General features: G+C 48.9%; 3 protein-coding genes across 12 annotated transcripts in view; 1 reads left to right on the top strand and 2 right to left on the bottom strand.

Moving 5' to 3' along the window:
- LOC105089697 (rab5 GDP/GTP exchange factor) overlaps positions 1-2,696 on the bottom strand; it is a 94,920-nt gene extending 92,224 nt beyond the window's left edge. For 6 of the 7 annotated variants that reach the window (XM_031432792.2, XM_031432791.2, XM_031432793.2 and 3 more), the window contains exon 1: positions 2,603-2,690. The gene's annotated coding sequence lies outside the window, so the exon portion shown is untranslated. Of the gene's footprint in view, positions 1-2,602 lie in introns of all 7 variants that reach the window. The other variant, XM_031432789.2, reaches the window with a different exon arrangement.
- Positions 1,896-15,444, top strand: LOC135319227 (T-box transcription factor TBX6-like). Of its 3 annotated transcripts, none has more exons than XR_010377696.1 (3): positions 1,896-2,265; positions 5,984-6,128; positions 11,066-15,444. XR_010377696.1 is itself a non-coding variant. In XM_064478590.1 (3 exons), the coding sequence occupies exons 1-3, from the start codon at positions 1,943-1,945 to the stop codon at positions 11,193-11,195; spliced, it is 504 nt and encodes a 167-aa protein (XP_064334660.1). In that variant the 5' UTR covers positions 1,902-1,942; the 3' UTR covers positions 11,196-15,444. The 3 variants fall into 3 exon arrangements, 2 of the variants coding, with proteins under 2 accessions (XP_064334660.1, XP_064334661.1); XM_064478590.1 differs by having other exon boundaries at positions 1,902-2,265; positions 6,078-6,128; XM_064478591.1 differs by lacking the exon at positions 5,984-6,128 and having other exon boundaries at positions 1,903-2,265.
- On the bottom strand, positions 7,077-20,890 carry KCTD7 (potassium channel tetramerization domain containing 7). Of its 2 annotated transcripts, none has more exons than XM_064478589.1 (5): positions 20,569-20,890; positions 17,981-18,150; positions 14,831-15,009; positions 14,025-14,397; positions 7,077-9,195 (listed from the first exon to the last, which is right to left on the bottom strand). In XM_064478589.1, the coding sequence occupies exons 1-5, from the start codon at positions 20,710-20,712 to the stop codon at positions 9,177-9,179; spliced, it is 885 nt and encodes a 294-aa protein (XP_064334659.1). In that variant the 5' UTR covers positions 20,713-20,890; the 3' UTR covers positions 7,077-9,176. The 2 variants fall into 2 exon arrangements, with proteins under 2 accessions (XP_064334659.1, XP_031288659.1); XM_031432799.2 differs by lacking the exon at positions 7,077-9,195 and adding an exon at positions 10,532-13,278.
- Positions 20,891-21,201: the final 311 nt, after the last annotated feature.

Genomic DNA, 21,201 nt, shown 5'->3' with positions numbered 1-21,201 from the left:
GTCCTTCACCCTTCCCAGTAATCATAAACAAGTGAGCTATGCTACCAGAGACATGAAATGCTATACAATAAAATAAAAATTATAGACTTCCTACCCCACTGTAGTAACTACACCAACAACAGGAATCTTACAGGGTAACTTGAAAGCAGCACCATAAAGTACAGCCTTTTCTTAAAGCATTTTAGGAGTTTTATCCAAATAACAAACAGATAAATTATGAGTTACATAATACTACCTGGGATAAAGGTAAGTCAACTGTTGTTGTTCTCCTAAGTGTTGAATATTCAACAATAGTCTAGAATATGTCAAGGCATTTCAGTCATATGAAACAACATACATGATGTTTCTATAATGCTTTACGATAAAAATGAGCATTTAAAAAGACTTTCAAAATATCTGGCCTCTTGTGAAACCTTTTTTCAGTGTGACTTTATTGCTGGGTTAAGAAGCTACTTAATAGCATTTCTATTCTGAGCCACAGAATAGACAGGTGTTATGTTACACAGGTATCTTCTACACTTTAGGGATGGGTCATCTCTGCTAGAGATGTTTACTTTGCAACCAGTATAAACACATGTGCTAAAAATTAAACTCATATTTTCAAGACAGAAATTCTATGCCTCTAGCCAAAGACTGACACAAGTAAATGTTAGTTCTTCTATATGAAGCCATTAAAATAAGTTAAGTACTGGTCAATTTTTTTTTTTTTCACTGAAAACCAACATCAGAAACCAATGATGTCTTCATCAAGTCCTCATGGAATACTTGTGAATGCTCAACTTGGATTGAGATGCAAAGAGACAAAGTTTACAGAAGCTTACAAATCAGCAGGGTCAGACACTCTCATAAACAATCAGTAACTGAGTATACAATTCAATTCAAACATTTAATGAGCAGAAAGGATTAAAATACAAGCTAGCACATAACCAAGTCCTATACTGGGCACAATCCTCATCAGACACATAGCAGCCTGGGTGTAAGATCCACGTCAAATTTCATTTTAACGAGGCAAATAACCCTCTGTAAAACCCTTCCCTGGTTCTGTCATCATCAGATAAAAGTCCAAGAATCTCCTGCATCTCAGTCCCTATCTGCCACCACTCTCTGCCCCACATTTTTTCACTTTTCAAAAACCACCTCCTGGTAGTTACTGGCCTCTTCTCCTTTAGTGGTCCCTCCCCCACATCCCCACTACACCTGAAATCCCCACCCGGCCTCGTTAGTCTAAATGTCACTCATTCTTCGAGACACTTCCAGTATTCCCCAATACAGTTCCTCAACGCTCCACACCCTACCGTCCCTCAGGACACTCAGGGCGTTGCTCCTCAGTGCTCTACTTCAAGCTCATGCTGCTTACCGCATTGTATTGAAAGGATCCTTGCTGTCCCTGTCTCCTTAAGTGGCTAATGTCTAGAGAGAAGAAAATGATTGCTTCGAAGATCAATAAACATTCAAATCCTTGAACACTTCTTAATCTTCCACCTATGAACCAGTAACTCTTGAAATTAACGTTATTTATCATCAGATGGACTAAATAAAATCAAATCTTGCACCTCCAACAAGCTTTCTTGGTATTTTAATTAGCTGACTTAGACTTCTGTTTGTTTTGCAGTTTTAGGTTTACAGGGGGTAAAAAAAAAAGTGCAACTTTTTTTTGTATTAGCAACTGTAACTATTTTTTAATCTCAAAAACCAAACCAAAACAAAACTCCTCAGATCCAAAAAGTACTGCCCAGGTGAGGCTGTAAACTCATCCTGCCAAATTTCCACATCTAATCTCACGGGTAAAACGAGACCCCCCCACCCCACCCCACCCCAGCGCCCACTGACACATCTGCCAACCACAGAGCTTGGTCACCAGCGCTGAGACACCACCAGCAGGCTATGACCTACTCTCTGAAGCGGCCAAGTCCTTCCTGCCTCTGTCGACTAAACTTCCGTGATGGGCATCACCTCTGCCCTCCTCCAAGACGCTTTGGAAACAGGGACTTCTGCTCCAAACCCCAGGCCTACAACTTCGTCCTCAACCACCGGGCGAGAGTTAGGACCAGTCTTCCAGTGCCCGCGCCACGAAAGACAGCATCCTCTCAACTCCGGGACCTTCCCCTCCCCAAGACCGACGCGAGTTGGTGAAGTCCCAGCGCCCCTGCCCAGGCCGGGCTGCGACGGGTACCCGAAGGGCCCAGGACGCGACCCAACCGGCCACCACCACAGGTGTCCCCTGGCACAACGCCGACTGGAGAGCGAGGAGAGAGCCGGCCAGGGGTAAGCCAACGCGCGAGGGGCGGACGGGTGGCAGAAGGCGGCCAGGAAACGAGACGCGTCTGTCCGTCGGAGTTGGGCCGGACTCTGGAGAACCTGGCGACGAGCGTCTGAAACGGGCAGGCCGTGCACGCAGAGGGCTGAGGGGGGCCGGCCAGGGCCGCGCCGCCGGGCCCCGGTTTGGTACGAAGGCGGCAGGCGACACCGGAGCGAGGTGGCCCCGGCCGGGTGGACAGCACGGACCCATGACCCAGCGGCCCCCGCGGGGCCGCCGCCGCCACCGTCCAGCTGTGCCGAGCCGAAAACCGCGCCTCCCTCAGCCCCCGTCGGTCGTCCGTACCTCACAGGCGGCTCCACCGGCGTCGGGTCCGCCGCTCTCCCCGCGTCGCTCGAGTAGGTCCCGGCGCCAGTCCACAACCCGCCCTCACGCCGGCCCTCCCTCTCTCGCGCCCCGCCCCCGGCGCCGCGAGCGCACGCCACGCACGCACGACGTCACTTCCGGGGCCTGGACGCTCGTGGGGAGGTTGCGGTTGCGAGGTTCCCGTCGGAATCTCTCTGGGTGGAGCGAGACCGACGCTAGCGTGAATGATACAGCGACAGAGCCGTAGGACCAGAGGAAGGAGGCGGCCTCGGCGCCAGTCCTGGGAGGCTGACCTGGAGGGTTCGGGAGCCGGCGGAGAAGACCGGTGTTTCCCTGTCTTTTCTTCAGCCCGCTTCCGGGATCCTGCCCCTCGGGGGCCGCGCACCCTGGGGCCCCTGTCGGGCTTGGCAGAGGCAGAGGCTGCGGGAGAGCAGTGTTTGGATCAGTAGACGGACGGTTCCACCCCGGAGGGAATGAGACTGCCATCGCTTCACGCGGACTTTAGGATTTTAAAAGGGTTCGAGTTAAAGGACCTTAAAGAGATCGGTTGATCTAGAAGGCGGTTTTACGGCTGAGCATAACTTAGTCCCAGAAGTTAAATAAGTTAGCGCCACACAGTGTTTAATGGTCGAGTCATAAACGGAATCCCGTTCTCCGTGATTCCCGTTTCAGGAATGTTGGAGACAGTAGTTGCCTCTGTATTCTGGATGCATTCTGTAGTACAAAGTGCAGTCACGACTGGGAAAAAAAAGAAAGAAAATACTGTAGTGTTATGTTCGGGAGGAAGACTTGGGTTGGAATCCCAGATTTGCTGAAGGCTCCCTCTCTGAGCTTGAACAGGTTGCCTTATTTCTCCGTCTTTGCTCATTATTTGCAAAATGGAGATTGATTCGCTTCTCAAATTATTCCTTAACACAGGAGGGTAGCAGAATATGCGATGACAATCCCTTTCCTCTTTTGTCTTTACTGGAAAATGATACCCAAGTTGGCATTCTAAGCCTTTTCCCTGGGCATCTCCATGTATATGTGAGGTATACATGTTAATAAATTTCTACTTGTTTTTCTCTTGTTACTCTGTCTGTTATAAGTCTCAGCCAAGAGCTCAGGAAAGCAGAAGGAAAATTATTTTCCCTCCTCTACAGCACCTAACGTGTGCTAGGCTGAGGACACCAAACTATTTAAAACAAAAAGTACTTATGTTGAGAAGCTTACATTCTAGGGGAGAGGTGGAGGAGCCAATAAACAATAAATTATTTACAGTAGAACATGAAATAGTGATAAGTGCTTTGGAGAAAAATATTGCAAGGAAGAGGGAAGGCCAGTGCAACCAAGATGTTTGAAGTTTTAGGGTGGGCAGGAAAGCCCTGGCTGAGAAGGTGGCTAAAACAAAGAATGAGGGAGCTAGCTACACTGCTATGCAAGTATCTGGGTAAGAGTGCTCTAAGCACTGGGAACAGCAAATGCAAAGGCCCTATTGACACCTCCAACCTGTGTAGCTGTAGCAGACTGAATTGAGGGAAGGTAGGAGAAGAGACCAAAAGGTAATGGGCAAAGCAAGTAAGGGGCTAACCCCAAAGTCAATGTGGGAGGGGACTAGTAAAAGCGAGGACATTGGAAGGTCTGACTCATTGGGGCCATTAATGCACTAAACTACCACACTCCCCTCTGGGAGAAGGGGTGGTGTTGTAGGCTATTAGAAAGGGGCACCAAAGGTATAGCTAACTGAGGAGGCAGTGTTTTAGTTACCCAGTTTGATGATAGTTATATGGATATTCATTGTAATATTATTTCAATTTATGTGTTGTTTTTGCATCTTATAAATATTGGTCCCATTGGAAAAGTGAAGATAAAAGAGGACTAAAATAAATTAAATCCTAGAGTGGGTCAAAAGAGAAAGAGCCAGCAAAGAAGTCCTTTTAGCATTTCTTAGAAAGCAAGTCTACTAGTAACAAACTTCCTTAGCTTTTGTTTATCTGAGGATGTCTTAATTTCTCCTTCATTTTTGAATATTTTTGCCAGATACCAAATTCTTGGTTGACAGGTTTTTATTTCAACTCTTTAAATATGACATCTCTCTGCCTTCTGGCTTCCTTAGTATGTGAATTGGTTCTCTCTTGCTGCTTTCAAGATTCTTTTTCTTTGGCGTTCTACAGTTTGATTATGTGTTTTGATTTGCATCTCTTTGAATTTATCTTGAAGTTCTTTAAGCTTCCTGAATTTGTAGATTTGCCCCATTTTCCTTATTATTTGCTCAATCTCCTCCCCTCTCCAATTCTCTTTAAGACTAGGTTACAAACATCATGCTTCTTGACTCCTCCATATTTCAGTGTGTATTTCCTAAGAATAAAGATATTCTCTGAGAAAACCAAGGCAAAATTATCAAAATCAGGAAAATTAACATTGATAAAACCCTATTATTTAATCTACAGCCCTTATTCAATTTTCATCAATTGTCCCCAAAATGTCCTTTATAGCTGTTTTTTTCCTGGTCCCAAATCTAGCCTAAGATCACTTAATTGTCATGTCTCTTTAGTTTTCTTTAATCTGGACTAGTTCCTCCGTTTAAATTTGTCTTTCATACTCTTTGACATTTTGGAAAAGTATAAGATGGCTAATTCTAAAGGATATCCCTCACTTTGGGTTTATCTGATGTTTTCCCATGATTAGATTTGAGTTATTCATTTTTGGCAGAAAAATCTCATAAGTAATGTTGTGTTCTTCTCAGGGTGTTAAGATAGGTGGTGTACATAATGTTTGTCCCATTTTGGCTAATGCTGACTTTTAATTACTCAAGTGGAGTCTTTCAGGTGTCTCCACTGAGAAGTTACTGTTTTTACCTTTACAATTAATTAGTAATTTATAGGAAAATACTTTGTGACTATGTAAATATCCTGGTTTAAAGAAAAATTTAGTTCATCAGTTTTAGAATACATTGATAATTCTTGCCTAAATCAGTTATAATCATGACAGTTGCTAAATGGAGATTTTCTAACTCCATCATTCCTTCTACATTTATTAGCTGATACTTCACTCAACTGTCCTTTCTACCTCTTTTATGTAATTATTTATCTGTGTCAACATGAATTCATGGATTCTTACTTTATTCAGGGTGGGTTATAGCCCATTAATATAATTCTTTCCTTTTTATAATAAAACATATTTCCAAAGTTTTGCAGATATTTAATTAATTTGAGAAAGACACAATATTTCAGTTAGTTTGGAAAGATGACCTTTTAAAAAAGAGTAAGTGAATTCCATTCAGGATGAAATAGACTATAGAACTGTATTCCTAATCCATCTACTTTTTAAGCTGTCAAATATCCTCATTCAAGCTACTTTTTCTGTGACATCTATTTACAGAGCCTCTTGGAAATGAATTAAAAGTCTTTGACTTCTTCAACAAACTCTTGAGAATGGTGAGAAGGCTCCAGATAACAAGTATGTTTTATCCTAGGAGCAAACTTCAGAGCCTCTTCCCATCTTCCCAACTGGCATTTGATCTAAGGTGAGATTCTTGGTGCCTGTGTCCCACTGTAAATATTTACCCAATGGGAGGCATTCTCTTGCCAGCCTCAGCCATTTTGCCTTGGCTAGAGATGTGCCTGGCTGCATACCCTTATCAACAAAAGATCCCAGTATATAAATTTTGTCATGCTTGAAAGTAGTCATAACATTGGGAGAATCTGCAGTTAAATATATAACACTGTCCTTTGGAAATAAATCCATATGAGACTTTTTTTGTTGCCGTTAAAAGCAATTTGTTCCACTTTTCTCTATAACGTTTAACTAACTCTCTATAGTAAGCACCACCTGTTTTAAGGTTGCAGGAATAAACATGGAAAGGATCAACATTTCTTCTGTTCCATCCTTCCCTTTCTAAAAGTTGAGAAACAGAATTCTGCAGTTCTTTTGGTTTCATATAGTCATCATAAGCCATGTCAAAAGCCAAAGGTTGTCCAAATCGCATGGCCTGGGCACCCTTCCAGCGCACTGCAATGTCCGTATTCCTATCCAGAAGTCATAGAAGGAGAAAGTTTTGCTGTTTATCTTCCTTAGTGGTTTCTGGTAGCTGATTTTTTTTTTTTTACATGTTCTTTTGCTGCTACTTTCATTTCCTTTTTTATTTGCTTGGCTTTTTTCATTTTTTCCCTAACATGTAAATATTTTAAATATTTTTGGATGATTTAGAGACACATTCCATTGGTTTTGAGCTCATCATCCCTGATATGTTATGGTACTTCTCTGCCAAGCAATCTCCACATCTCAATTAACTACCTGCAGGCAGCTAGAGCATCTTCCTCCTTGCTACTTGAGACTGTTGGAACCTCCTCTTCTTGCATGCTAGATTTCACTGTAATTTTCCACCCACCCTACTCCAGCTGTTCAGGAGGTGATGTACTCTCCTTATTAGGACAGGACACTGCTGGTATTTTGGAAGACATGTATCTCTGCAAAACTGTTGAAAATAAAACCCTTTTCTTCCTATGAAGGGTACATGGCACCAAAATTCTAGCAAAAGGTCTAAAGAAGGTGATAACTAACACTCATTTGGGGGGAAACAGGCATGTAAGAAAAGCCCCGCAGGTGTTGGAGAGACTCCTGGAGAAGTGGGGGGTGGCTGCAGCTCACCCTGGGGACATAGACACTGGTGGCAGATGTATTGGGGAACATACAGCCGTGCGAACTATAATTATTTGTTTTGATGTTCGAGTTGTCCTATCATTTAAAAGTTTAATAATGTGTGCCTAAGACAGGAATTTTGACTTTATATAACTTGAGCCATTATTTCTAGCAGCAATTATATGAAAAGAAACAAACCTTTCTTAACGAGACATACCTGGTTTGTAATAGTAAAATCGTATCATTATCACAGAGAAAGAGAATTAATTTTTCTACTTGCTGTATGATAGGACACATTTCAATTCTTCAAAAACTATTTAATATATAAAGAGAAAAGGAATACAAACTGACCCTCTCCCCACCTTTTCTTGCCACACCCCACAGAGGAAATTATTATTTTTCTTATTTTTTGCAGAATGCAAGACTTTAAGAAACCATCAACAGCTAGGATCTATGCTAAACATATAATGTGGCTATGACTCATGTCTGGCAGTGAAACAGAGGTCCCTACTGGAACAGAGTACAGTTTTGTAAAACTAGTAGAGGGTGTGTGTGTTTTGTCTCCCTGGCTTCTCATTGGGGAACCACACCTCCCTACATTCTCAGTCCACATAGTTCAGCCACTGAGGACCTGACCCCTTGGCTCTGCCATTCCCCAGGGCTACAACAAAGGCATCACAATTGCCCATCATTTCTTCCTAGGACTTCTCTAGCTTTCAGGAAGGGGACTCTCTCTCTTCTCTGGTTTTGTTAGGGCAGTGTAATCCTAGAACTGGCGAAGGCTACTTCTGCCCCAGGAGATAAAGGTCGCCTAAGAATGAAGCAGCCCAGGGGAAAGCCTCAGGGATAGACTCTGGGAGGTGAGCAAGAGGGCTTATCAAATTACAGTGTTCCCAAGTGAGAAGCAAGTGAAGGAACCACATCATTTAAGCCATTTTCCATAGGATCAAAAAGCAGAGAAAGCAGATCATTTGCATAAGCAAAGGAGTATATTCCCTCTTGCTGAAACAGATTTTGGGCAACCATGACAAAAGTCGATAAGCATTACAGACTCAGTCAGCTGAGAAACCCAAGAACTCCACCTTACATTTTCTCTTAAGTTTCCAAGTAGTCCTTATCGAATCAGGAACAAGAGAGTGGAGGGCTATGTTTGCCTAAATGGGGAAAGAAAAGACAAACCTGTTCCTAAATAGATGGAAGCATGTATATCTCAAAAGGCAGCAGAAACTATTCTTAAATAGCTTCGTGGAACATACTTTTAATGGATTACTATCAGATTTTAAAAGCGGGGAGGAGTAGCTCTATATGAACTGGAATGAACTATCTCCAAAAGATAATGTTAAAACGTGAAAAGTAAGGTGGAAAACCATGCGGTATGCTACCTACCTTTGGACTTCATTATAGATATATATTCTCCCAGGATGTGTATAAATCTTTTTAGAATATAAACATAAACAGAGATATAGGTATATAGCCAGAAAGACAGATATACACATCCTAGGCTAGACAGATAGTGTGTTTTTTCTCTCCTGACTAATACAATGGCTCCAAATAGAATTCAGGAGGCCGTATAGATTGATACGTCAGATGTAAGGCTTCAAGAAGTGTCTATGCTCTGCCCACTGTGACTGGGTGTGATGTAAGCACACAGGGTGGCAGTAGGGTGGACAGGAGCACCCGAGTTCAGCTTCCTCTCCTCACACACCTGTCAGCCACTGTAAGAAAACCCCTTCCCTTTCTGTGTCCAGGCTGGGAAGCTGTGGGTTTTGGCTGGCCTCTGCTGCCCATGGGTACCTACCTGCAGCTTGCAGTGGCTTCTCTGTCAGCTGCATCCTGGCCTCTTCGGGTCTTGCATCTGTGATGGAGCATGTCCTGGGGCCAAAATGTTTGAAAAACTTGGCCTGCCCTCATCGCGTGTCCCAAGCTCCCAGTTTCATCCCGATGGCTCCAGGCTGCTGTGGACAGACAATCCCTGAAGGGGTTCTTTCAAATGGTGCCTCTGGACCTTGAATCTGTTTATTATATTGCAACTCTCATACCTAAAGGATTGCTGGCCTCAGCCAATCCCAACATCGTGGTGTAGAAACAAGGGACAGAGGCTGCTTGTGCCTCCTTGTGACCCCTACCAAGGCATCAAAGTGCATCTTGGAGGTGTGAGGCCAGGATAGGGGAAAAGACGTACAGGGGGTTCAGTTTTGGAGTGCTCCATGAGCGGGTCCCTTCTCCACCTGGCGGACGTGTCCCTCACTAAGGGCAGTAAATTGGAGACCCCACATAGATCCCTAATGCTCAGGGGCTACTTAAAATCTATACGTCTAAGAAAGTCTTTCTAATATTCCTTCCAGAATACCTGCTTTTCAAGTCTTCATAGCTTAGGTGGGGTAAAGCCCTGAGCCTCAGAGGCGGGGCACGGAGCTGCCAAGAGGAGGGGAGGGTTCTGCTCTTGAACACCCCTGGGGACTTCAGGAAAGGGCTCAGGGTTTGAATCCTGGCTCTGCCACATACTTGCTATGTGCCCCTGAGGAAATTACACCTCTGTAAGCTTCAGCTTCCAGCTTGTGAGGTATTGTTCGTGTAGTGTTACTCCGTGACGGTGTGCACAGTAACCAGGTCAGGGAATACAGGTGGCCCCAACGATGCAGCACTTTGCTTACAAGTCCAAATAATCAGAGGCTTTAGGGAAGTAGCTGGAGGGTGGCCACCTTCCCAGCACTGGAGAACTCACCTTTCTCGGTTAATCCACGAAGGGACCCCCAAGGGGCATCTTGATAAGCCAGGATCATTAGCCAGGAAGGTGTCAGACTGCACTTTCAGAGGAAAGAGCAATTTATATCCATCTTCCTCTAAGGACAGGCTTAACCACTGAGGCTCATATAAGCTGAGAGCCACTGATTCTCTTCCTTGGAATGAAGTGGTGACATGATAGGAGGGACTTCTTTCAGAAGCCCGCGACATGGTTGTGAGCCACACAGATGACTGAGTAACTGTGGTCCCTCCCTCCCCTGGAGACATCTCAACAGAGGAGGGCAGAGCTGCCCGCCCGCCCGACCTGGGCAGGCTCCCTCCTACCTGGAGCAGGAGGACCTTCAGAGGGCCCGTCCCCCTTTAGCTCCACGTCAGCGCAGAAGTCCGGCAGCTGGCCTTAGGGGAGAGCCTGTTCTATTTAGTACGCGCCCCCAAAACACACCACGTAAATGTTAAGCAGAAATCAAGACTATCGGCTGGCAGCGTGCAGGGCAGGGGAGGGATGAGACTAGGCCTCTAACAAGGAAAGGCACGGCACCCAGGTTCTAATTCTTGACTTTAATGCCACATGGGGGTACTGAGGCTCCATGCACCAAAGCGCTGACGGGACACGTAATGAAGGAACACAGGAGAGGTTACACTGTGTACACAAACCCGACACTGTGCGGCAGAAAGACGATGGACCCAGTGACCTCCCACACTCCGGAGGCAACTGCCTGTTCCTCCACCTCCACCAGTCTTTGCTCCCACCCCCCCAACCCTCTGCCAACCCTCCCTCTCCCTCATGAACATATGCATACATGTGTTTCTTCCAGAATTCCCAAAAGTGCCTCTCCTACCCCAGTTCCCAACACTCTGGCTTTTGATGAATAAAGCCTCCCTCTTTTTCGGGATAATGGGGCAGGCACCCCCTCATGAAAGAGCCCCAGCAAAATGGTACCCGAGAAAGCTTAATCACTTATAGCAGGGGTGAATATGGACAGAAGGTAGGCAGAAATATGATATCTGAAACTCTGGCATCAAAATGCTCGGTGTGAGTAGTTTTTGTCTTGTTATTATTTGTCTTGACCATTTCAGGATCCAGCCTGGACCAAGATCACACCCCGAGGCTCACCCCACTCTGTGGCTTGCTGATGTTAATCTCCTAGTCCTCCAACGAGCAACCCAGGACAGGAAGACTGTATCACCTGATCAGCCTGAGGCATAAGGCTCAGACAGCTCCCAGACTATCCCAAGCTCCAGGGAGAAAGAATAAAATCTCTCAGAGCAGACTTGACTGCTTTCCACTGATAAGCACTGGACAGCCTGGTGAATTAACCAGAGGCAGACCAAGGCTGGTGACGACTCCTCTACTCTGTCGAGTTAGAGTGTTACCCAAAGAATTCCCCTCAACCCGGGACGGTGTGATGTGTTTCACGGTGGTTTCATTTCAGTCGTCTTAGTTGCCATTAAGTTTTTCATTCTCCATGGATTTTGGCTGGCACTGCATCATGCAGTCCTATCTCCTAAAACTTTCACCTTCTCAACCAGGGAGCAGAGCCCCTGGGAAAAACGGTACCCAAAGTCAAACATAAGGGAAGCTCCAAAAGCAGGCACTTTGGTTTGATCCATGGATGTGATGTACAAAAATGCTAGGAAAACAGTCTTCCTTTCAATCCGAGAGAAGCGCCCATCTTTTGGAGCCCTTCTTCCTGACCCAACCCTTCTTATGTTCTGGGCCTGGCCACTTACAGCTTGAAAGGGGACCCAATTGGGAGAGGACACCTTCTCAGAGATGACCTTTATTTGGAGGCCACTACCACAAACCACCACATCCAAGAACATTTTTTCAGCCTGACCTGGGCTTCTCATCAGAGAATGGCCAAACTGGGCCACTGGACTCTTTTACACCACTTAGAAAGAGCTCTAAGCTGGCAGCCAGTGTTCCTGCTCTGCCCCATCTACTGGCCAGAGCCTTGTCTGCCCACGGTGGCACAGAGCACACCACCATGAGGACAACATGGGGGACAGAGAAACAGGGGTGTCTCCAGCAAGAAGCGCAGAGACAGTGTCCTTATCCTGTGTCCCTGTAGCCCCAAGCAAGTCTTCAGGGCCTGATTTTGAGCAAACCTGCATCTGAGTGAACCAGTCACGCCCTGTCTTCTGTGTATGGACTCAAACAACCAAGTGCTGTGATGCTCTGGGCTGGGGTGGGAAAGAGAAGGGGCCGAGGTCAAGGTCGGATCACTGAGAGTACTGGGCTTGATTATCTCTACTCACACTGACTCCTTCCTGAATAGCTTGCCTCAATGTCTGTCAACAAATGAACTTGTATTAGGCGGTAACACCAATCAGAGCAACTTACAGGAAAGGCTTTTCTGTTGGAACAGGGCAGGAGCCGTGCTGTTGGGCTAAGGTCCAAGCGGGGACATGGGCTCCAGGAAAGCGACAATCCGTTTGTGGATGGGAACAATGAAGGAACATGTTGTCTCGGAACCTGAGCGACATACTGTACTGTCCCCTCAGATGTCAGGCTGCACGCCTGCTCCACCCACCTCGGAATATGACGTCAGAGTACGAGACTGTGCCCCACAATCTGTTCCCGTACAGGGGCCCAAAGGTCACAGCCCATGAAGGAATTCAGCCAAGGTCCCAGGGCTTGGCCTTCTCTTCCTCAGAAGGATGCAGACGTCGTCAGCGGCCCCTCGCCCTCCTCACCAGTCTGGTCTTATAGGACTGAGACCAATGAGGCTCACGCAAGGAAAATCTCCCTACAAGAACACCCAGCAACAGTCCGGTACAATCACGATTACAGGGAGGAGCCCTTAACGTGGCACAGGAAGGTCCCGTTCCAGCCACAGGTGCTACAGAGCATTTCCTTCAGCGGATGCAGGGCCACACCTGACTGGCCGCCCCAGGCTGCAGACAGTGCAAGAGGACATGCAGTGGGGGCAGAGCCTTGGGGATGTGTTTCTGTTTGAATGGTGGGGAGTCAAACATAATGGAGGTTTGAGGCTGTCTTCCCACAGCTCCTGGGATTGCTGTGCCTCTCCCTCAACCCCTTCCTTCCTTCCTTCCTTCCCCAGAACAGACAGTTTTCTAGAAGGAGAACGTTCACAGGATGAAGCAACAGGGTTCCATCCAGGGAGGTTCACCGCACACTGGATCCTAGCACACGGACTAGCAGCCAAGGAGGTATCCTGAGCCTCTAGAAAGGATGTTACATCTCAAAGACAAGAGAAGGTCTAGACATCTTGCCCGCTCGATTTAGGGAATCTTCGAAAGGAGCCGCTGAAATGTGCATTCCAGCCCTGTGAGAAGACAGCCCTTCAAGCAAGGAAGGTTGGTGGAAGGTAGGAGAAGCAAAGGCCCTGAGGCAGGGCTGTAAACATTGTGCTTTTCTAAGGCCAACCTGGTGCATGGCTTTGGCAACTATGGTTACATCTCCAAAAGGTGGTGAAAAATATGCTTTGGGAGGAGTAGAGTCCATCCACATCCTAAAACGCAGCGTGGGGCTAAGGCTGGGGGAAGAGGGAGAGAAAACGCTCCTTCCTCAGCCAGGGGCTGTGGGGTGGCTACTTGGGTAAATCCCTCATCATGTCCTACGTTCACACTTACACACTGAGCACAGGGAAGGGATGCTTGGACAGCGTGGAGGAAGTGATGATGCCTGCATCAGTTAGGTAACGTGGCTCTATAAAGGGCAGAAACGCTCTTGCAAGGTCAAGAAAGTGACAAAACCTCTCTGGACATCCTGGTCAAGCCCCAGCCAGCTGGACCCCATCAGCCTCAGGCAAAGACTGCCATGCCTTGAGGAAAGGCCAGGTGAGTGCAGGCACCAAGTCCCCGCGGGCCACCAGCCCTGAGCCTGGCCCCGAGGTACAGCCAGGGAGACTGGAGCCACACCTCCATCCGCCAGGAGCTGTGCCTCAGGACCCGGTCCTCACCTCTGTAGGTCTGGGGCTGCCAGGAGCCATGCCAGGGGTCTCGCTCCCAGAGCCCAGGGAGAATGGGCACCCTCCCTGATGGGACTCTGCTCCCTCCCAGGGCTACTCACCACCATGTGATCTTGAACTCATAGATGGGGCGCTTGCAGTAGTAGTGGTTGATGAGGTGCTTGTCACACACCCCGATGCACTGGTGGTCCACGGTGAGGCCCTGGGCTGACAGGTCCGTGACCAGGCAGTGCAGCAGGTCGTAAACGTCAGCCACAGCCTCCCAGGGTCCGAAAGACACGTCTACTTCGCAGTGGTGCTCAAAGAGCTGCCCATCACTCTCGTTCCGCTCGAAGCGCAGGGAGTTGAGAAGCGGACACTCATAGGGGGTGATGGGCATCTCCTCCTTGAAGACACAGACCTTGAGCTTGGCAAAGCGGGCCTTCCGCTGGACAGCACGCAGCCGGGCAATCTCCACGATCCGCTCCAAGTGGTCTATGGGGGTGAACACAGCACCCATCACTGGGACGGGGGTGGGGCAAGGCAGTGTGGGGTCACAGAGAGAGCCCCAGTGACAGCGGGGTCCAAGAAGGAAGAGACGGATCCCTGGGGAAGAGGCTCTGTGGGCCTGGGAAGGGCACAAACTTAAACAGGGATCCAGGCTCTGCACCGCAAAAGGAAAGCAAGGGGATGGGATGGGTATCATCCTTTCAAAATGCGATTTGATAATTCTGCAGGCAACGTGAGCCTGTTTAACCCGAATCGTCCCCGTGTGACTGGGAGGGAGGCAGGAGGCGGGCAGGATGTCCTCTCTGAGTAATAGAGATGCACCATGGATCCACTTGTTTTGGGGGAGACCTCAGCACGGACAGATGCCTTCAGCCCTTCTTCCTCACTCCCCGACTGCCCTGGGCAGTTGACCCCTCACCTTTGTAATAGGGCATGAGTCCCAGAAAGGCCTGGCGCACTTTCTCCCCCTTCAGCGGCTGCATGTTCTCCAGCTGCTCCAGGAGGGGCCCGATGGCATAGTACTGGGCCTCTTTGTACACAGCCCGCACGCGCTCCCGGGGCGGCAGGTCCCCCGAGCGCAGGAAATTCAGCACATCTCTGAGCAGGAAGGAAAGAGGTGGGTGAGAAGGAGCTAACGGACCTGGACAGAGCCACACAGTGGTCAGAACACGGATTCTGGAGCCAGACGGCCAGCTGTGTAGCCTTAAGTAAGTGAACTTAACCCCTCTGTGCCTTGATTTTCTCATCTGTAAAATGGGAGGGGGAATAAGAAAACTATCCCAAAATGTTATGAAGGAGTTAAATAATATATAAAAAGTGCTTTGAAAATTCCTGGCACAGAGCAAGCCCTCTGTGTCAGTAGCTGTCATTACCATTATCGTGATTACTGTAATTACAATTAGTATTAGGTATATCAGGTGTTGTTATTATTAGGCATATACAGGAAAAAATAGAAAGATATGATATCTGGTCCCTTAATATATATATTTTAATTGAAATATTGTTAATATTCAATAAATGTACAAATATTAATTGTACAGTTCAACTCTTTTTTTAATGCATGAATACACCCATACGACCACCACCTAGATCAACATATGGAACACTTCCACTTCCTTAAAGTGTCCTTGTGCCTCTGCCCGGTCAACCCCTACAGAGGCAACCACTCTAACTTTCACTTCTATCAACCAAGATTTGATTTGCCTCTTCTGGGAATGCATGTAAGTGGAATCACACAGGTTGTTCTTCCGTGCCTGGCTTCTTTCCCTCAGCCTGCTGTTTTGAGACTGACCCCTTGCGTGGCCGGTGGCGGTCATTTCCCTCCTTTCATTGCGAAGTAGCATACCACCGTATGGACACAACGCAAATTATTTACCCTCTCTCCTGCTGATGGACATTTGAGTTACTTCCAGTTTGGGGCTCTTATGAGCAAAGCCGTGATAAACATTCCCTGTGAACTGTCTTGTGGACTCAGGCACCAGTCTCCCTGGGGCAAATACCGGGAGCGGGGCTGTTCGGTCACAGGGCGAGTGCACGTTTGACGAGGCGGTTGGTTGAAGCGCCTTACATCCCGCCCCGCAGCGGGTGGGAGCGCTCCGGCTCCCGCGCGTCCTCGCCCCCCCCCCCCCCATTGCTCCGTAGCTGCAGGGGGAAGATGAAAGCGTAAGCCTAACGCCGGAGCACACCGGGCTCAGGAGCGAATAAAACCACACGCTGTATTTTCTCAAAATAAAAATTCCGCTCTTTTCATTCTCTCTTCAGATTCTTTAGTGCTAAGAATAATCGGACTCACCCCTGGAAGGTGTGGGAAGGGCTTTTTTATAGGAATGGATGTGTGAGTAAACCCCCGGATCAAGCTGTGACCTCACCAGCTAACGGTGAGTGTTGATCTGTGTCGGCCACGGTTCACGAGGCACCCCATTCAATCCTTCCAGCGACATTGCGGGGTAAGTGTTCGCTCACGTCCATTTTATAAACGAGGAAAATGTGGGGCTCGGAGGGGTTAAGGAAAACCCTTGCTAAAGGAGCCACAGCAAGCCAGACGCCCAGGTGCAGACACAGGAGACTCCACGCCCACACCCACAGCAGTCCAGACTTCAGTCCAAAGCGCCGCGCCCTGATGGCAACAGGAAACCGCCTCAGGCAGAGGCCCAGGCAGCCTCCACCGTGGGTGCTGGGGGTCGGCGAGCTCACCCGCAGAGAAATGCCCTAAACCCTATTTTATTTTACCCGAATCCTCCAGCACCTTCATCTGCTGCTGATGCATCAAGGCCACCGGGGTCCAGTAGCTGGAGGGTAAATGCCCCAGTACCCTGCTTTCTGCCACGTCCTTGCCTGGCTATGCCGCCCTCCAGCCGTGGCCACCTGGGTGTGGGCACATCAGCCTAGAGCCAAACTGCTCCCCTCCCCAGAACCCCTTCCAAAATTAGTCCTCTAGGATCATCAGCAAACCTCGGGGCGCTCTGGAAAACATGACCCCAGGGCAAGGCCCAGCTCCGAGTGCTGTGGGAGCTGCCAGCTGGGGCCAGCACTTTCCTCCCCCAGACAGCCTGCAAACAAAAATCTTTTTATAGCTCTGCAGAGCGATGTGACACTGTTTTCTCAGCATCGGAGGCAGCTGACAGCCCAATGGGGAAACCCAGATGCTTCAAAGCAAATTATGTGACCAGAGGGTCCTTTCTGAGGATAAAAATGACCCTTCTGTCAGTGTGGGCCATCCTCCTTTGAGGCCAGCACTAAGATGCAGTGGTTGGAGAGTTTCACTGTGTTCAGGTCAAGGACCATGTTAGTTCTCCAGTCATCTCCAAAGTGAGAATGATGGGGCAAGGAGCTTCAGTCGCATGCTCTGAAAGGACCTGGCCAGGGGTCACACCAAGGCTCTCCATTCAATCCACATGACAGGCCTGCAAGGCAGCTGTAATTATTTCTCGTGTCGCAAACACGGAAACTGAAACAAAGTCTTTAAATTGTTTATGTGTAACGTTGTCAGAAGTCCTGTCTTGGGGGTGTTATCTTTCTTCTGAGATTATGTCTTCCCATGTTTTAGTGTTGAAATGATAGTAACAATGGAAAAAAATTTTAAAGACTTTTCTTGAAAAAATTATAGGATGGCACCCCTATAGTGGCCCTTCCCTCACCTTTTTTTGTTTTATTTTGTTTGTTGTAAATTACTGAAAGAAGTCTGGGAACAGCTGCCACATACCACCTTCCTCCCTAACGGCAGTGCCGAGCCCCAGAATCTGGATCTGAAGGGCTTCTCCCAGAAGCTGGGTTAGAACAGCCCTGCCTCTAGGTGGGATCACACTTGCTCTATGGGGATGAAAAACTCTGTCTTAACTTGAGTAGGATAAAAGCAGTTTCATCACATCCGGCTAATGTGTGTTACCTGGGATTTCTCTGGCTGTCCTGGCATCTGGGAATGAAACTAAGAATTTTAATCTAATTCACTGCCCACCAGCATGTTATCTCCTCTTCTAGGTATTATTATGGATGATATCAAAATCCCACACCTAAGCCCAGGCCACTCCTTACTAGGACCACAAAGTTGATGGCAGAAGGAGAAACGTACCCGAAGTGCGTGCCATCCCGGTCAATGAAGTACCGGCCCTCGGCGTCGGTGGGGATGTAATGTCGCCCACTGAACATGGCGGCCAGCATGGTGTCTTCGTAGCGCCGCAGGGTGGACAGGCGTGTGGTGAAGTGAGCCCCTCCGATGTTAAGGGGGACAACCTCAGGAAACTAGAAAAGAATCACCAGAACTTTCGGTCAGGCATGGGGGAAGGAGAGCTGGGGCTGCTCCGTCCACTGTCTTCCTGGGGCCACGCTGTGAACTCAGTCACCCAAGGCAACAACCCAGGAGACTTTCAGAGCATTTCTTTCTCCTCCCTTCCCCCACACTCATCACTTACCAAGTCCTCCCCATCCTCCTCCAGTTGCTCTTAAATCAGGTCTTCCCACCCCAATCCTACTATGTCTGCTCTAGAGTTCAAAGCCTTCATTGTCCTCCTACTTCCTGAATGTACCATTTCAGTGCCCTTGCTCATGCTGTCTTCTCTGTCCAAAATGCTCCTGCCACTCTCCCTCTGTCCATGGAGCAAATGCAATTGCCCCGTACGGTGGTGTGCACTGTTCACTGCACAAGAGCACCTGGGTGAATGCAATTTGCTAGCGCGGCCGTGTGCCCTTCTGCTAATTCACACCAAGGCAGCATATAGGTTAGCAGCACCACTCATTCTAAGAGCTTCTATTCAAGGTCCCCTGCTCTGTGAGCATTTCTGCTCTACTGTCCTTTGCCTGCCCCAAGATAGAGTTAACTAAACACTCCCACCATTTTACTGTCACTGAATCAGCATGCTCCTCTATAAGAGTGCCCAGCACAACAGGCACTTTGTGCTGCTGGTGGTTATCTTCTCTGTCTGCCCACCCTACTAGACCCCACGCATCCCTAGGGCAGGACAGCATCTTGTCCACCCACAGCAGGGCTCATAGATGTTGAATAATTCCAGACATCCACTCCTCACCCTCTGTCCCTCACCACTTCTCTCCTTAATCTGTGGAGTGAGATTAGTCCCAAGGCCAGCTCTGGTTCTGGGAGGAAGGGCAGACTGAGGGACAAGGAATGATGGTATAGATTTGCCCTGAGAAGCTCTAGGTTCTCCCTAAAATGCTCAGGACCTTTTTTTTTTTTTTTTTTTTAAATCTCTTTCACTGCTTGTGGTTTTGAAAGAAATGAGGCCAGTTCTCTCTCATTTTCCCACACACCTCCTCCAGATTAACTAAAATTTTATCCCAGGGCATACTTTTCAGCCTTACATCTCTCTGGCTCTGCGAAAGTCTATGTACATTTATCTAGACAGTCCTTTTCCCCAACTTTCGAATCTTTTGTGAAATAAAGTAGGCTACAAATACACGACATCAAAGTTACCCAGGGCCTGGGACAGTGCCCAGCTCACAGCAAAACCCCAAATATGCATTGAACGAATGAATGAATGAAACAGGTGTTTACAGTTCTGTGAATGTAGGTACTGTTACTCTTCTACATCCAGAGGATAGGAAATGCCTTCTGCTAATTCTATAGCTCCTCTAAAACTATTCTATGTGCATACCAAGGACTCAAGATATTATTTGGGGATAATAATACTTCAGGTTGCAATGTAGTCTGTGGAAGAGCAGGCACCGGAGTCCTGGCCTATAGTCTCTGGGTCCTGTGCTTTTTCCCTCAAACCACACTGTTTCCCCAATGACAGTGCACAAAAAATACCACCCTATGTCTCTAATGGCTTTTTTTTTTTAACTGCAAAGAGTACTTCCAGAGTTTTGCCCATTTTCACAAGTGTCCCATGATGTTTAGAATACAGGCTCCTAACCCCAAGAGGACACCATCAGCTCCCCGAGAGCCTCACCCAGCCCCACTCTGCCCCTCTGGGGCTCAGCCCATTTGCCCAGGACCCCACATGTCACATGCTCCCATGTCTGGCACTACCTTAGTCCCTACCTCCTAGGCTCTGTCTTCAGTGCCCAGCAGGGCCCTCCTCTTTTCCCTTCTCTTGAGGGTCATCTCAGGTGTTCATATGAGAGTGTCACATGTGTTAAGTAAGACCACTGGACGCCCCCGTGTATCACGGCACAGCAGCTAGTGAGGGAAAGCCACGGAGCTGTCAGGTGAGCGTGGCCACATCTATTATCTGTACACAGCCCCTTACCCCACTGTCTGGACAGCTGTAGACTGGGTTTAGGCAACCACTGAGGACCCCTCTTGGACTCTCTAGAAGACACTATCATCTCTCGGGACTCCGAGGACTCCTTCCCACAGCCTACCCTCCCTCCTCCAGTTAGTAAGGATGGGACATAGGGATGGGAGGAAATCAGTCTTGCAGGCACTGAATCCTGGAAGGAGGGGAGTGGGGAGCCAGGTGCCCCCTGGGACAAAGAAGACACACCTGGTGGGTTCAGGCGGCGGGGAGGTGGGGCGGAGGTTGAGAAGGAAGGTCAGAGTTGGATGGACAGGGGACTGCAGCTCCTCTGGCGCCGCCCTCGGCCCGACTCCCAACCCCGACCTCAGCGCTGCTCACATCCCAAGGTCAGCTCTGCCTGGCACAGGCTTCTCCCTCTGCGTCCCTTCCCGCGCCCCTCCAACCTCTCCTTCGGTCCGGGTACCTCCTGCGGCAGCAGGGGCAGCGCGTGCCCCGCCTGCGTGGCCGTCGGGGTGGCAGGCTCCAGAAAGTCGTCTTCGGCGTCGGAGCTGGACATGGCACCGTCCGGGCGACGGCTGTCTGGCTCCCGCCCCGTGACTACCACCATCCCTCTGGCTCTGAGCAGTGGGCGCGGCTTTGGGCGGGCGGGAGGGCGGCGGCCGGGGCACTAGCACAGAGCAGCGCCTGGCATGACGCGGCGCGGCCGACGGGAGGGGCGGGGGTGGGGCAGAGAGCGCAGCGAGCGCGGGCCGCAGGGCGGCCGCTCCCTCAGCGCCGACGGTCTAGCGGACCACCCGGCGGACCGCAGGGCCACCCGCCTGACCCTGCCGCCTCCCGCTATTGGCCGAGCCCCTGCTAGTTCCACTCCTGATTGGCAGGAAGCTTGCCCAATCCCAGAGCAGGCTGTGCGTTCAGCCCGCACCTGAGTGGCCACTGGGAGCCGGGCCTGTTGGCCTGCCCTGCTCTGATTGGTCCTCTGGCCAGCGGGCGCGCCCTCCCCAGCAGCTAACACTAGCTCGGCGCGCGGGGCGCGCGCGAGGCCACTGCCTCTAAGCCGGGCCTTCTTGTTCGCTCTAAGGGTGGGTCCCGCATCCAG

The sequence above is a fragment of the Camelus dromedarius genome, chromosome 24 (genome assembly GCF_036321535.1).
Source record: "Camelus dromedarius isolate mCamDro1 chromosome 24, mCamDro1.pat, whole genome shotgun sequence".
In the NCBI taxonomy this organism is placed as follows: Eukaryota; Metazoa; Chordata; class Mammalia; order Artiodactyla; family Camelidae; genus Camelus; species Camelus dromedarius.
Note: the sequence above shows the minus strand (reverse complement) of the source record. Positions and strands in the feature narration are given on the sequence as shown.

Coding starts and splice junctions, on each gene's coding strand:
- LOC135319227 (XM_064478590.1), top strand. CDS start 1,943: ATGGGCATCACCTCTGCCCTCCTCCAAGACGCTTTGGAAACAGGGACT. Junction 2,266..6,077: donor GAGGAGAGAGCCGGCCAGGG/GTAAGCCAACGC, acceptor GTTTTATCCTAG/GAGCAAACTTCAGAGCCTCT. Junction 6,129..11,065: donor CAACTGGCATTTGATCTAAG/GTGAGATTCTTG, acceptor TGACCATTTCAG/GATCCAGCCTGGACCAAGAT.
- KCTD7 (XM_031432799.2), bottom strand. CDS start 20,712: ATGGTGGTAGTCACGGGGCGGGAGCCAGACAGCCGTCGCCCGGACGGT. Junction 18,151..20,568: donor TGCCCCTGCTGCCGCAGGAG/GTACCCGGACCG, acceptor ATTCTTTTCTAG/TTTCCTGAGGTTGTCCCCCT. Junction 15,010..17,980: donor CGGGATGGCACGCACTTCGG/GTACGTTTCTCC, acceptor CTTCCTGCTCAG/AGATGTGCTGAATTTCCTGC.